The 15,695-nt window shown below is 29.5% G+C and overlaps 2 protein-coding genes across 2 annotated transcripts; one reads left to right on the top strand and one right to left on the bottom strand.

Annotated features, from left to right (window-relative positions):
- The first annotated feature begins 3,478 nt into the window (after positions 1–3,478).
- On the top strand, positions 3,479–4,387 carry LOC133292906 (membrane protein PM19L-like). The gene is made up of 4 exons (XM_061491392.1): positions 3,479–3,616; positions 3,713–3,932; positions 4,055–4,100; positions 4,195–4,387. The coding sequence occupies exons 1-4, from the start codon at positions 3,490–3,492 to the stop codon at positions 4,282–4,284; spliced, it is 483 nt and encodes a 160-aa protein (XP_061347376.1). The 5' UTR covers positions 3,479–3,489; the 3' UTR covers positions 4,285–4,387.
- Positions 4,388–5,672: 1,285 nt separating this feature from the next.
- On the bottom strand, positions 5,673–9,243 carry LOC133292904 (uncharacterized). The gene is made up of 4 exons (XM_061491390.1): positions 8,915–9,243; positions 7,793–8,592; positions 7,607–7,705; positions 5,673–5,997 (listed from the first exon to the last, which is right to left on the bottom strand). Exons 1-3 carry the CDS (start codon positions 9,000–9,002, stop codon positions 7,613–7,615), a joined length of 981 nt encoding a protein of 326 aa, XP_061347374.1. The 5' UTR covers positions 9,003–9,243; the 3' UTR covers positions 5,673–5,997; positions 7,607–7,612.
- Between the last annotated feature and the right edge of the window lie 6,452 nt (positions 9,244–15,695).

Genomic DNA, 15,695 nt, shown 5'->3' with positions numbered 1-15,695 from the left:
GAAAGTTGTCACCTAAACAACTTGAAATTAAGTTTGATTTTTTTTACATAGTGACCTTTAGATGTTATTTTGTAGTATTGGAATGCAACAAATAATTCCAAGGAATTTAAAATATAATTGAGAAGAATCAAATCAATTTATTATTGGATTATTAGAGACTTTTGTTTTCATGATTGTTAAAAGTTTTGTGTAGAATTGTGGCGTTTGGAGGAGGATCATTGGCCGATCATTTGAGTGAAGGAGTAGGGAATGGATTTTTTCATGTAAAAAAGTAGTTATGTAATTATGTTATTTGATCACAATCACTTATTTAAAAATTATATTTTTTTTTCTTTTTTATCTTATTATCAACGAGTGATTGTGATCAAATAATATAATTATATTATCACTCTTTCACATGAAAGGATTCATTCCTGAAGGAGTAAAGGGAGAATATGAAACAGACACTACAGGTCTCAAAGAGCAATATCAGACCACTTAAAAGCTTCAGGTAGTTAACTACTTGACACAAGTCATAATACGAGCCTCGAAAGAATGAATTGTCTCATACATGCTTGGGATTAGTCTTATATATGTAGGTATTGGTTTCTTTCTCCTCATGATGTGTAGAAATCGGAAATTTGACTCACCAAGTAATTAGGTTCATTAAAAAAAATTCAATTAGTTTATTTTGGATTAACAAAAAAAAAAAACCGTAATAGTCATATTTTTTATTCTTTTTAAAATATTTGTATTGAATAATTAAAAATATTTCTTATGATGAAATATTTTAAATTTTCATAAAAAAAATTACATTTGTTTATAGGAACATTTTATCCACACGAGATATCAAGTTCTTGTTCACATTATGCTTTCTAATAGTTTCCTCACTTACAGTGAATTGACGCTGTCTATTAAAACCCTTTGCAATTGTAAATCTATCTCGTGTCAGGGACGCCTTAAAAAGGTAACGAAGTTGAAATCTTTCTGTAACTTTTGATCTAATTTCAATGGAATGTTCAAAAGGTCTTGTAACCAATATATTCCTATAGAAAAGGCTGTAAGCACAATACTCGTCGCCTTCCAAACGAGTAATTTTTCAATAGTACTACGTACTTTATAGTTTATTCCTTCCAAACGCTCTATAGTTTGTCCGTAAATATCAATAATATGTAAAGCCTTTACAGATAAACTCATAAATAAGATTTTAGAAGTTATAAATTGTGTACAATTTCATCAGAGAAAATCTTGTCGCAGCGAAAATAAAAAATATTATATCATAAATAAAAATACTTGAAATACAATACAAATTTAATATACAAAAAATTGAAAGAAATCTATTACAGAAATTAATATCACTTCAGTTACTCTTGCTCTACGTGTTTTCATATTATTAAATTTATATATAATTGAATCCGTACTAAAATTCAAAATAATTTCTTTTTCAACGTATGTAATTAAAAATAGTCTATGACTATACATACATGCAATGATCTTAGGAAGGTGGAAGTTGATTCTACCTGGCTCTAGAATTTACACAGCCAAAATCGAAAGGTTAAAGAAGGAGGTTGGTGATTGATGGACACGAAAATGAGAGAGAAGATGATATGATGTTCTCAAGGAAAAATATGGGTAAGGGTGCGTTTGTTAGAGGAGACATTTTTTTTTACCAGAGAAATATAATTACTAGGAAAATGGTAGAAAAGTCAGTTTGATGAAAAAATTAAAAAAAAATGTTTGGTTAACCGAAATATTATCGGGGAAATTTATTTAAATTTACAAAATCTATGTTCGGGAGGAACTTCGCACCTGTTTTTCCACTTTCCTAATTTTCTCAAAATACCACATCTCAAGTAATATTTTGCAACACTAAATTTCACCTAAAAATCAACACCAAAGTCGTTTCCGCCTTCCTATTTGCCTAGTATTTTTTTTCAAAAACTTGAACCAAACGCGATATTTTTCAATACCCACCCACACTTTCCCATCAAACCCAAAATAAAACTTATACCAAACACACGCTAAGAGTGTGGGCAGAAGTATGGGGAACTGAATGAAAAAACGTGTACAACACGATAATTTCATCATCACATTTTTTTACATATACTATAAAAAAAAATTCAAATTTTAGAGGGAGCAGAGGCCCACCCTAACCCCCCTACAGATCCGCCCTGATCATATAGTTTAATATACTTCTTGTAACTTACATATTCTTTAGATATTACGTACGTATATAAACATTAACTTGTAAACATGATATTCTGTTAAAGCCTATAAATAACTAATCTACTGTATGTCTTTTGATCAATTTATGATTTATACCTCTTTGAGATTATTTACCATATTTTTAAGTAATAGTTGAAAAAAAAGACTGACTTTTCTATAACACTAGAAACTTATACGGATTTTTTTTTTCTCTCTCCGTATTTTAGAAGAAAATAAGATTATATTATAAATTTTATTAAAGTACATTGCATTTTTTTTTTCAAATCCCAAAACATTTTAGAATTACGAGAGATAACTTTATTTCTAATTGCACCATAAACACTAATCTCAAACTTATATTACCCTTATTAGTTAAAAAGTGATACTAATCTATGCTCTTGCATAGGTTACATCAATGTTATTTTAGTTTATGAGGAATATATAAATTGTATCCAATATATATATGGGAAAAACTACTCTCATGTCACTTGACATAAGTTTTTTCTCCTACACACCCTTCAATAAATGTGTCACATTTTTTTTTCTTTTCTTTTTTCAGGTGATGGAACCCACTAGTTTGTCTCTATGACATGAGATAACTATCTCTTTTAACATGAGATTAATAAAACTCTATATATATATATATATATATATATATATATATATATATATATATATGTATATAAACGGGTATATCAAATAATAATTCCGTTTTAAAAAATTTAAAAAAAATATATTTTTGGTGGTTAAAAAATCGTTTTCTGATCCAAAAGAAAAAAATAAACTGTTTTAATAAAAATAAATCAATAAACGCAACTAAATAATAAATGCATGCACATTAGTGCTTAAATTAATTAGAAGTAGTGTAAGCCTTTAGAAGGGAGGACAGGGACCACAATATTGCAAGAAGAGTCCAAAAAAGGCAAAGAATATCACTTGCCTGGGATAACAAACAACTAGGAAGTTCAATAAGGTACTAATACTATACTTAAATAAACAAACCTTAAAAATGTGAGGCAAGTCAGAATCAGGATCAGGCATATTTTCTCTTGCCTTGAATTTGAAGCATGAAGCATCATCTTTACAACCCTGCATAGCCCTTTTGAACTAGCAGCCTTCACAAGTAAAGAACCAAACCTTTCATCCACTTCTCATATATAAGAGCCTTCTCTTGCACAAACCACATGCATCCAGGTCCTGTGTTTGAGCTTTCCTTCACAACTTTTTCGGCTTCTGAAATTCCCTTAGCTCTTTCTGTTTGTTCCAAGCAGCTTTTTCCCTTGTAGAAAACCACATACTACAGAGATGGCAAATGAGCAAATGAAGCCTATTGCCACCCTTCTTTTGGGGCTGAACTTCTGCATGTATGTCATAGTTTTGGGGATTGGTGGATGGGCCATGAATAGAGCAATAGATCATGGTTTTGTTATAGGTGAAGTGTACTATCTTTCCTTCATGGAAGCTCCTCCATTCTTTGTAATTTTACTACTTTAGCTAGTATGCTTATGTTGTGTGAGAAACTATGCAGGCCCAGGATTTGATCTTCCAGCTCATTTTTCACCCATATACTTCCCTATGGGAAACGCTGCAACTGGGTTCTTTGTGACATTTGCTATGATTGCTGGAGTTGTTGGTGTTGGATCAGTCATTGCAGGAATCAATCATATCCGTTCATGGACTTCAGAGAGCTTGCCATCTGCAGTTTCAGTTGCTTCCATTGCATGGACTCTTACACTTCTTGCCATGGGGTAATCTATTCCTCCTCCTCCTCCTCCTCCACACCAATCACCACAAAAAATTGCTTTGCATTGATATAGCAAATTGCATAGTATCATAGTTACTGACATTACTAGTATATAATTTTGTGCAGCTTTGCCTGCAAAGAGATTGAGCTTAACATCAGAAATGCCCGCCTGGTATGATAGGAAGATTCTATTTACTGTCATTTTCTTATGTTTGAAATGCTAGAATTTCCCCTTAACAAGAGCTTTGAAATGTCCAATTTTGCAGAAAACAATGGAGGCTTTTCTGATTATCCTTTCAGCAACACAGCTTTTCTACATAGCTGCTATTCATGGTGCTGCAGCATTGAGGAGATAAACTTGATAGTTGAGTGAATGTGTTGATTTGATTGTCTTTTTCTCTCTCTTCTCTTATCTTTTTTCTTACCCCTTTGACTTATTCTTTTTCTTTCTTTCGTTTTTTTTGGTCCAACATAGTCTTCCTATTTACAAATTTCATTGGAGAATTGGCAAATTGTGGTGTGATTTGTTATGTGATTGGATTTGTATTTATTGAGAATAAATTGTGTACAAAAATATTTAAAAATAATATTATCTGTGCCAATTTCTTTTGTTGCTTTCTACCCTTCTTCAACGTCTCACTGCCACTAGAGCAATTAGAAGTAAAATGTACACATAATCCTGCAAACTTCAAATATCTGTACAAAGCGTAATAAGAATACCAAGCTGCATCACCTTGATGAGCATTTACTGGTCTTTACAAAACATAGCAAAAGAGATTCCAAATATCCTTTTTCTCGCAAGACCATCTGAGTAAAAATAAGTTGCCCCTAGATCCCTTTCTAAGGGTAATAATAAAGCTGTGACTTGTCCCCTAGAACATAGTTGACTGATGATTGTTAAGCAATCTTAAATCAGTAGATCTTTAATTGGTCTTTACAAGAGTTTGACTCGCCTCATTCTGGTTGTCGTGACAAACTTGAAAGGGACTATGTAGGAGTAGTTTGGTCTAGGAGGTGTTCCTAGTTTCTTTTTTTGTTTTTCTGTTTCCTGTTTGCTTTTCAAAAAAAAAAAAATCAGTAGATCTTTCATATATATATATATATATAGGGGAGGGATCTTTTGACTCTAGAGTAAGACTTACAACTCTTACTCTTCATCTCAACCGTTGATTTCCGTACATCTAACGGTTATCTATAACAATTAATTATTTGTTTATTTTAAATAAATAGTAACCGTTAGATGGACGGAAATCAACGGTTGAGATGAGGAGTAAGAGTTTTAAGTCTTACTCTAGAGTCAAAAGATCCCTCCCCATATATATATATATAGGGTTCTTTTGACTCCAGAGTAATTACTCTCCATCTCAAGCCGTTGATGGACGGGAATCAACGGTTGTCATTTATAGTGTAATTAAAAATTAATTAATTAATATAACTTCCTAAACTATAACCGTTGGATGAACAGAAATCAACGACTAGGATAAAGAGTAAGACTTATATATAGAGAAAGATCATTTGACTCAAGAGTAAGACTTATAAATTTTACTCCTCATCCTAGCCATTGATTTCCGTCCATCCAACGGTTATAATTTAGGAAGTTATATTAATTAATTAATTATTAATTACACTATAAATGACAACCGTTGATGTTAGAGGTTTAAAAGGTACTACATAAGTCACTAAAATAAGTCTGGCGAAAAATTTAAGTAAATTGTATTATTAGGTTGTGTTCAATTCCCACTTGTATCTCAAAAAAAAAAAAAAATTAGTACATTGTAAAACCGGGGAGATAAGCAGAACTATGACAAGAATAATAACTGCAGACGTAAGAAAAAAAAGTAGTTTAAAAAGTTTTGAAGACTCGGGTATATTGAGAGTTGAAACTGTTGCGAAAATAATTACTACAGCAAAATTCCCTGTATACAAGCCTCATATGGATCATAAACTTGGGACTGCTGCACATTATTTTTTGGAAAATCTCAAAGAAGAATATAGGTCAAAATATCACAAAATTTTCTGAACGAAATCCTTCACAAGTATGGCCCAATCAGATCCTCGTGCTTGTGTTTCTGCAAGAGAAGCAAATGACCAATGATGTCAACAAAAGCTCAATTTGGGATTTCAAAAATCCCCATAGTCAGCATTATAGAAATATAAGAGAATTCATAAATTGATAAATACAATTGCAAATAATTAGCAAGCAAGCAAACAAAGCAATGCACTGTATACAGAATTACAGATACAATTCTGCTATGTTAAGATTCTTGAAACCCAGAAAATCTGCGGTCTCAGTTCTCAAATTTACTCAGTTAGAGAATATCTGATGAACTAGAACACAACCCAAAATATCTGATGACTCAGAGAATAAAATAGAAAGTACAAATACATAAATTAAAATAAAAGGATGAAAAATAAGTAAATAAACTTGTGCCAGTCCTGGACTGTTAGGAGCTAGAGCACAATTTTGACAGAATAAAAAAGCTTAAAAATCATCACAATTTAAGACTGAAAAGGTTGCAGAGAAAAAAATATGTGGCAATGCGATGGTGTGAACAATTCCATTCAAGTGTTTGTGTGACTGTGTACTCTAATGGGCAAGAGAGAGACTTGTCACGGTTACACTAGTGTTCACAGGTCAGACCAAAAACCCTCAGGTTTAAAGCATTAGAGAAGACATAAGACTGAATAATGGAGACCTACAAGACAACTATGTATATTTCTTTATTCAGCATTCACAAGCAATCATAAAATAATTCCTAACTCCAAGCAATGATTTCATTTCACCAAACACTATTTAACAATGGTCATGGCCTTCCGATAAAGCAAAATTACAATGCTCTAGATAATTGAATTTGACCAGTACTTAATATCTTCCCAAAGCATAAATAATGTCATTTTAGACATGTTAAGACAAAAATTCACTGTTGGTTCAACTTGGACTCTTAGGCCAAGCAGTTCATAGACATTTTGTCAAAATATAATTTGTCAATTCTTCAAGCACAATTGGCCTGTTTTGTGAGAGGGTGAATTACAAAATCTATTCTTGAGCCCACATAACAACTTAAAATTTCAGGTCAAGCAACCGTGTGAACAGCTATTTCCACTTCTTTGGCCTCAAAACATCAAATATTACCTACAATATTATTACCGAGTGAATATATTTGTGGATTTCAAAAAGTACTGTCCTTTTCCAAATCAACAGCCACAAATTACATTAAATAATAAATCCGTTCCTTTTCCTGAATAAATTATGATTCATTTTTATTTTCTTATAATGATTTGTGGCACAAATATGTTATCTCCTAACTTTGTCATTGTATACTCCATTATTGGATGAAAAACATGACTATTAAAACCAGAATACACAGCATAATTCATACATGAAAACAAAAATAAGAGATGCCATCAAAGAAGACCATAATCAACTGAGCAGTAATTAGTGAATACAATAACACCATCAAATTTCTCTTCTAAAACCTAGAAGTCATAAATTGAAGATAATCAGACTAGTTAGCAACAATGTAACAAGGTAAGCAACCAAAACAATCAAAAACAGGCATGAGAAAGCATATATGTACTGTGAAATGGCAATAAAGCTTTTGAAGTTAGCAGGGAGCTCAAACGTCAAAAATAAATAAATAAAAAAACATAAATATCCGAGATAAAATAATCTCCAACCTGTACTTATCTATTGGAGCCTAACAGAACTTCGAACAGTCCACAGCAACTCCACCAGGAGGTCTTTTGCTCTATACACGGAGCTGATGCTACTGGAGGCTGCACATCAATCAGAAAACAAAACCAGATTTTAGATAATTGTTAACAAAAAGTTCACAAACCAAAAGTGTCTCATGAATATATAACCTCATTTTCAGAGCATTCTGGAGTGTCAGAACCATTAACATGTTCAGCACCATTAGTAGATTCAGGGATATGACTATGGGACACTGATTCTGGTACTTTATTGTCAATTTCCTTTGGCTTAGGTTCCTCCAAACCTGATTTTCTATCGTTCTCATCAGAGAAGGGATATACTCTATCTTCATTTTTCTTCATCGCAAGATCAGTTGCTCCTACTTGAGAGCCCACTGATTTCTCTAGCAAATCATTTCCAGCAACTGAATTACCAGTCTCCTTAACTGGTGCATTTTCATTAGTCATTTCGTCAAGTGTAGACTCGATGGCTTTAATCAACTCATCAAATGCAAATGGTTCTTTTACTGAATAATTGGGCTCATCCTTTGAGTTATTCAGAGTTACATCAAATTCCACTGTCTCTTTTACTGAATAATAGGGCTCATCCTTTGAGTTCTTCACAGTGATGGTTCCAGCATTTGAAGAACTGGAGTTTCCATTCCCATAATCTAATTCCTTGGCAGACACAACGTGCACAACACTTGCATCTTTGCTCTCACCACTCTCCTCAGATTTTAAATCCGCCTCTATCACAACACGACCTTCCTTTCCTCCTTCGGCTTCATCAATCTTAATATCACTCGGGAGTTCTTCCAATGATTTGGCAACATTAGCAGATGATTGAGCAGAAAATTGGTCTGTGCTTTCCATCTCTTCATTGAACGAATGATCATGGTCACGATATGCAGGTGAACCACCCTCAACTCCATCACTTCCTTTCTCATCTTGGGACTTCAACTCATCATTTCCTAACATTTGTCATTGAATCAATCAATTTCAATACCATTATCAATCAACCAACCGAACTAACGTACCGGCCCAACTACCCCAAACACAATCAATCATTAAAATTTTCAAAGTTACATAGTAAAATCTAATCTTTTTGAATGATAAAGCCATGCAAGCAGCATATTCCCCAAAAAAAAAGTCCCAACAAGATTAAATGCAAAACAAGAACAATGAGCAGATACCCATCTACCCAAATTGACCAAAGACACCAAAAAGTAATCATATTTGAAAAGGATAAACCTTTGCATGCATAAAGTTCTGTATAATATCAGGGGACAGTACCTTGGGGGTTGTTGGTTAAAGGGTTGGCGTTGGTTTCTTGTTCCTTCTTTTTCTTGGCAGCTTTCCTTTTCTTAGCACCTGATGGCATGATTGTGGGGTTAGCTAAGGACAAAATTAGAGGCCACAAATGGTGGGAGTTATACCCTTCAGTAACCCAAATGTCTCTCTCCCCGGTGGGCACAACTATAAACACAGTTGCTCAGAAGGAGAAGGATGAAGAAGATAAGAAATAAAGGAAGAATCTTGGGTTTTGAAATTGACTTTAATGTAGGGGATGATGGGTCAGTGAAAAAGGCACTTCCTTTAATCCATGGTGACACATGGCTTCAGTGTTGTATATAAACAAATGCAGTGTCTGAAACTGTGAAGAGAAAAAAAAATGGCTATCTAACAGTTGTGACTTGTGAGGGTGAATTGTTATTATTATTATTTTTTTTTTTTTTTTTTTTTTTTGGGTACTATCAACTATGTATTGTGGAATGTTATTGCAAGGAGGCAAAGCCGGTGAGGAAACAGATTGTGTTTAAAATTTAAAATTTAAAATTTGGAATCTATCAGGGAATGGTTGTGCGTTGGGATGTGAGAATTGGACCAGACATTTCTTTTCCTTTTTTAATAATATTTTTGCGCTTTAATTTTGTGGTTTTTTTCCTTTTCTTTTCTTGGCAAACATTAATTGTGTAAGTGGGATTTGGGGACCGGAAATTGAGAGGTCTGCACTTGGCCAACTCAATTTGTGTCATGATTCATGAGATTAATCCCTAGTTTTTATCTCCACATAAATGGATTGATACGATTTATTTTTGCTATAATTAATTGATTTGTTTTTATCCACTTCACTTTTGTCCAATTTGTACAGGACATACATGTTGAGTGTAGACTCAAAACAAATTAATGTTTTCTAAAATTATTTGAAATAAAATTAATTTCGATTTTATATATTTTAAGTTGATTTAGAAATAAATTTTTCATATTTAAAATTCATTAAGGAAATATGAATTAAACAGGAATACAAATCAATTTAAAAATAAGTGATTTATTAAATTTTAATAATTTACTTAATGACTCTTATTTAAAATAAGTAAAATGACTAAAATTAATGAGGATAAAGTCTCAATTCAGATAATTAAAACTAAAATTAAATTAAAATTATTTTTGACTAAATTTGAGTTGATTTCATGTACTAAAATTTGAATGAATTTTAATATATATATATATATGAATTTTAATATATATATATATAGAGAGAGAGAGAAAACTAGAATTAAAATACTTTCCAAACTATATAAGTTTGTGTATTTAGAGAATTCTCAAACAAAAATTCATGTGTTGACAGTAATAGTTTGTTTCATAATTGGGAGGTTATAGTTACTATATTTTTTTCTTACTATATTTATTATCAAATCTTAATTATTAATTTTTGTCGATCTAATAGTTATAATTTATTAAAAATTAATATAATTAATTAATAAGTATGACTCAATAAATTTAAAACCGTTAGATTGACGAAAATTAACGATTAAGATTTAGTAGTAAGAGATAGTAAGAAAAAGAGGTAGTAACTATAACCTCCCCATCTAAAATTTTGTTCTTGAATTTTTTTTTAAAAAAATCATAGAAAAAAATAATATACGAAAAAAAATCTTACGAAAAAAATAAGAAAAATAATTGTGTCATATTGTATGAAAATACTTACGTCATTTTATAGACACAAGAGGACATATGTATATAACATGACCTAAGTATTTTTCAATAACATGACATGTATTTCTCAAAAAATAATGGCACAAGGGGAAATCATTCCCCAGATTTTTTTCGGAATGATTGCAGCTTTTGAACATATGAGTGTGAGTAGGATTATTTTCACAAATTTTTTTTTTATAAATTTACAAACTACATTACGTCTAATCGATAATATTCTACTCAAAAATATATTATCGATATAATTTGTAAGAACTTGTAAAAAATAAATTGTAAATGTAACATTTATCATTGTGCAAGTTAATGTGATAACGCAGTTTGAGGTCAATTTTTTTAAAAAAAAAATGGCTAGGATTATATAATTCAGAAATGCTATGTGCTCAGATTTGATACGTGTTTTGAATTTAATTGTTTTTCAATTTTTTTCTAGTAAAGTTTTTCTTTAATTATTAAGGCTGGTTTATTTTAAATTTTTTATTTTACGTATTTAATATTAATTGATTTTTAATTATTATATTTAGTTTTAGGAAACTTTTTTATGTGTATTTAATGCTAATTGGATGATAATTAATTATCATTAAAAAAAATTGACAAAAAAAATCAAGTTGGATTGATTTGTAATGGGTGTATTAAAAAGTGTGCATCAATGAAAAAAAAATTGATATTCATAATATTTGGAGAGACTAGTCCTAGTTCATGGTATTTGCTAAACTAGGTTTAATATTATTTAGCTACATATAAAAATTAAGTTGTGAGTTTGAATATGTTGACATAATTTGGGGAATTGATTATTTATTTTTTTTGGGCAACGAAAATAACTTAAACTTTTTATTTTATTAAAGGGGAATAGTTTTCATAGGAGAAAACTACCCCTTCTACAGAGACAATAGTATAAGGATTCTACCATTAATTTTTTTTTCACCTCATTATTTTGTGAACCCCGTTTGCATTTTGAGTCAGTGGCAGGAGAATAATTATTTCTTATAATAGAAGAAAATTATTCCTCATTATTAAAACCTAAATATAAGAGGCTTTATTTAAGAGTTGTTGGAATAGTTATGATTCAGTTAAATTTCAAGATTTGAATTGTTCAAGTATAACGAGTTCGATTATTGAAGGTACAGTTCGAAAGAAAAGTGAAAAAACGTATGCCCAAAATCAAATTAATCGAATCCATTAAAACTTCACATTAAAAAAATAGAGTTCACGCATATTCTTATCATCTTTCTTCAATCTTTCATTAATATTTCCAGTACTCTTTTCTTTTCCTATCTATTCGCCCTATTCACTTTTTATTTTATATTTTATTTTTTCTCACGTTGGCATTAGAAATGGTTTTTTTTCTCACATCCTTTTTCAATTGTTAACAAGTTTGGAAGCTTAAAAAATGGAGAGCAAGAATTGTTGTATAAGAAAATTAACTATGCAACCAGTTAAATATTACCTCGACGAAGTTTACCAACTTTTCAAAGTTTAAGAGAAATAAAACCCAACGTTTAAGTTAAATTTAAAAAGGGATTTGCATTCATCCTGTTATATGATGGATGAACAATTTTTCCTACAGAGATAAAATTATGATGTGGCCAATTTAAAAATAAATAAAATAAAAGGAAAGGAGGATTTTCTATGTATCAGCCAAATATGTTTTCATTGTCATGTTACATGACAATTGGATTTCCCATTTAAAAAACCACAAATCATTAGAGTTTATCTGACCATAGTTAAGACTATTATCAATTAACAGTTTTAGAAAACCCTGACGTTCAAGGATAAAGTGTTACAAATGACTAAATTTCTAGAGTAAAGTTTTACATTAGAAACCTCTGTTCAATTTAATATTTCAGAAGAGAGTTATAAATTACACCGAAGTACAGATGAAACAAAATGTTACAAATGAAACTAATATCTATTTTCAAAATAAAATTATTTCGCCTTATTTTTGTTATGTTAGACTCTTGAATTCTTTTAATTTTTTTTTTTTGTAAACTGAATTCCTTTAATTAACAAGGTCTTTGAGCTTAAAGTTGAGTTTTTTTTTTTTTTTTTTTCCATTTCATCTCCTTAGCTTTCCATATGTTGTTTGTTTAGTAATGCATTTTGTTCTGTATTATAGAAAGAAACTAGTATATTACCGTGCGATGCACGGGGAAAAAAGATCAAAATTCTTGTCGTCTGCCGTGGTTGGTTAATCGCACTGCAAACCTTATATTTACAAAAAAACTGTGTTGTTATTTTGTTCTATATTTCAGGTGAAAAAAATTACAGCATTGACACAGAGCTTTGCAAATATCAACCAAAAACAAAAATCTGTTATTCAGAGGGATAATTAATTTTGCATACAACTATATCGTAATACACCATAATACGTTATAATACACCATGTTAACATGAGAAATGGATATAAAAAGAAAAATGCGTACAAATCATTGCTAACTATAACATTCATCTACAAAATCAATGTAACAATAACACCAAGCAAATATGGATTTAAAATATCAGCTTTTACCTAAAATATGAAAACGTTATTCATTCAGTGTCATTTCTTAGCAATCATTGGAGGGATGAGTTCAACACTTACTAAATATGTCATTTCTTGTGTGATTTTCGTTCCTTGTGCCTACGATACAGAAGGAAAAAACTCATTAAATAAGTAACACTAATATGTTAACACCCAATAGTCATAGTATCAGGAAAAAAAAGATTGGATTAAATTTTTTTAAGGACCAAAAAAAATGTTGTCTGAACGGAATTTGAATGCAACCTAATCAAATAAGCATGTATAAGTCATATTTTTTGCTTACATTGCAACAAATGCATATGAACAAAATAAAAGCAACTACACTAATCTTTGAGATAGACTTTCATTCATTGCAATCACATTTAAAAAATAATAATAAATAATTATTATTTGCAAGGATTTGTGTAGTTAGTATTTAGAATTTTACAAATTTGTATTTACAAAAATAAAAATCAAATTTAGGAATTTAATTATAAAAGAAGGAGGATGAAATTTTAATTTAATTATAAAAATGTGTTTGTGGGTCGGCCCTCCGGGTCGAGTCCAGTTTTCCACCTCTAACTATCAGCATGTAAAAGGTTTTTATATTTATCTACAAAAAAAAGATTTTTATAGTTTCGTCTAGGTTTTTATATTTTATCTAAGAGATGAACTTTCATTTACTACAATCATATTTATAAAAAAATAATAAATAATTACTTTTTTGCAAGAATTAGTGTCGTTAGTCTTTGAAATTTCACAAATATGTATTTACAAAAATTGAAATCAGATTTAGTAATTTAATTATAAAAGAAGAAGGATAAAATTTCAGTTGAATTATAAAAATATATTAGCGAGCCGGCCCTCCGGGCCGAGCCCAATTTTTTACCTCTAACTATCAGCATTTTATATAAATAATTTTTTTTGCAAGGATTAGTGTCGTTAGTCTTTGGAATTTCACAAATTTGTATTTACAAAAATTGAAATCAGATTTAGTAATTTAATTATAAAAGAAGAAAAATAAAATTTCAATTGAACTATAAAAATATATTGGCGGGCCGGCCCTCCAGGCCGAGCCCAGTTTTTCACCTCTAACTGTCAGCATTTTATATAAATAATTATTTTTTGCAAGTATTTGGGTTAATTACACTCTTGCAATAAAAAAATAAAATTTTAATTTCTTTCTTATGTACTAAATTAAAATTTTCATTTTTATAGTTCTTAAATTTTAATAATTTTTTTTTACAGAATGACATACGTCATTTTTTATTTAAATTTAAAATTTAAAATTTTTTATATTAATTATACATATTTTTTATATAATTTTTTTCTATTTTAATTTATGTTTTTTATATATATTTTTAATTGGTTATACATGTATATTTAAAATTTTTTTGTTAAAATTTTAATTTATTTTTAGTAAAGTATAAATTATGCCATTTCTTATTTTTTCTTTTAAATTTGATATTTTAAATAATTTTTATCGAATAAATTTATTTTTATAATTTTAAATATTTTATTGTTTAGTCTATAATTTTATATTAAATTCAAATTTATTATATATATCTTTTTCACGGTATAAATATTAAATGTTGAACTCTTTTCCCACATATCAAGTTCTCATAATTTTTCATTTAATTGATTTTCAAATTTCGAATTTATTTTACAATATAAATATTTTTGTTATTTTACAATTTTTTTATTGTTTTTGTTTTTTATGCAGCATTAATAGGTCTAACAATTATCCATGCAAAAAATAGTGGGATATACAACAAAAGAAAAGTGGAGGTCTTTTTACTCATAATATACAACAAAAGAAAAGTAGTGGAACATTAAATAAGTTGTCTGCCACATAAAATTTTTTAAAAGTTTTCCCATCATTACAAAGTTAAAAATTCAAATCCAAAATTCAAATTTAAACTTAAATTCAAAATTTAAAAGAGCTGAAATCCAAAATTTGAAATCAATTCAGAATTCGAATTTCAAAAGAGTGAGCAATTCCAATGCAGAAAGCATTTAAAAGAGCTAAGTAATTCCAATGTACAAATCAGTGGGACATTGAATGAGTTGTCTGCCACCATAAATGATTAATTTAATTTTTCATTGATTTTTTATTTCGATTTTTAAAAGAAATTATTATTTATTTAATTTTTTATTTCCAAATCTTTTCCCACCATTACAATTTGAAATTTAAAATTGAAATCCAAAATTTGAAATCAATTTAGAATTTGAATTTCAAAAGAGTGAGCAATTCTAATGTAGAAAGCATTTAAAAGAGCTGAGTAATTCTAATGTACAAATAAGTGGGACATTGAATGAGTTGCCTGCCACCATAAATGACTAACTTAGTTTTCTATTGATTTTTTATTTTGATTTTTAAAAGAAATTATTATTTATTTAATTTTTTATTTCCAAACCCTTTCCCAACATTACAATTTGAAATTTAAAATTGAAATTCAAAATTTGAAATCAATTCAGAATTCGAATTTCAAAAGAGTGAGGAAATACACAGAAGAATTAGCATTAAAAATCTTGTTCCTCTATGATTTCAACTTTCAAGGAATGAGAAGAAAATCGAAATGG

Source organism: Gastrolobium bilobum, unplaced genomic scaffold (assembly GCF_033153095.1).
Source record: "Gastrolobium bilobum isolate Gb01-03AN ecotype WA unplaced genomic scaffold, APGP_CSIRO_Gbil_v1 utg27100, whole genome shotgun sequence".
In the NCBI taxonomy this organism is placed as follows: Eukaryota; Viridiplantae; Streptophyta; class Magnoliopsida; order Fabales; family Fabaceae; genus Gastrolobium; species Gastrolobium bilobum.
The sequence above is the reverse complement of the archived record's forward strand: the minus strand, read 5'-3'. Positions and strand labels throughout refer to the sequence as shown.

Coding starts and splice junctions, on each gene's coding strand:
- LOC133292906 (XM_061491392.1), top strand. CDS start 3,490: ATGGCAAATGAGCAAATGAAGCCTATTGCCACCCTTCTTTTGGGGCTG. Junction 3,933..4,054: donor CTTACACTTCTTGCCATGGG/GTAATCTATTCC, acceptor AATTTTGTGCAG/CTTTGCCTGCAAAGAGATTG. Junction 4,101..4,194: donor ACATCAGAAATGCCCGCCTG/GTATGATAGGAA, acceptor CCAATTTTGCAG/AAAACAATGGAGGCTTTTCT.
- LOC133292904 (XM_061491390.1), bottom strand. CDS start 9,002: ATGCCATCAGGTGCTAAGAAAAGGAAAGCTGCCAAGAAAAAGAAGGAA. Junction 8,593..8,914: donor TTTAACCAACAACCCCCAAG/GTACTGTCCCCT, acceptor GACAAATGTTAG/GAAATGATGAGTTGAAGTCC. Junction 7,706..7,792: donor CAGAATGCTCTGAAAATGAG/GTTATATATTCA, acceptor ATTGATGTGCAG/CCTCCAGTAGCATCAGCTCC.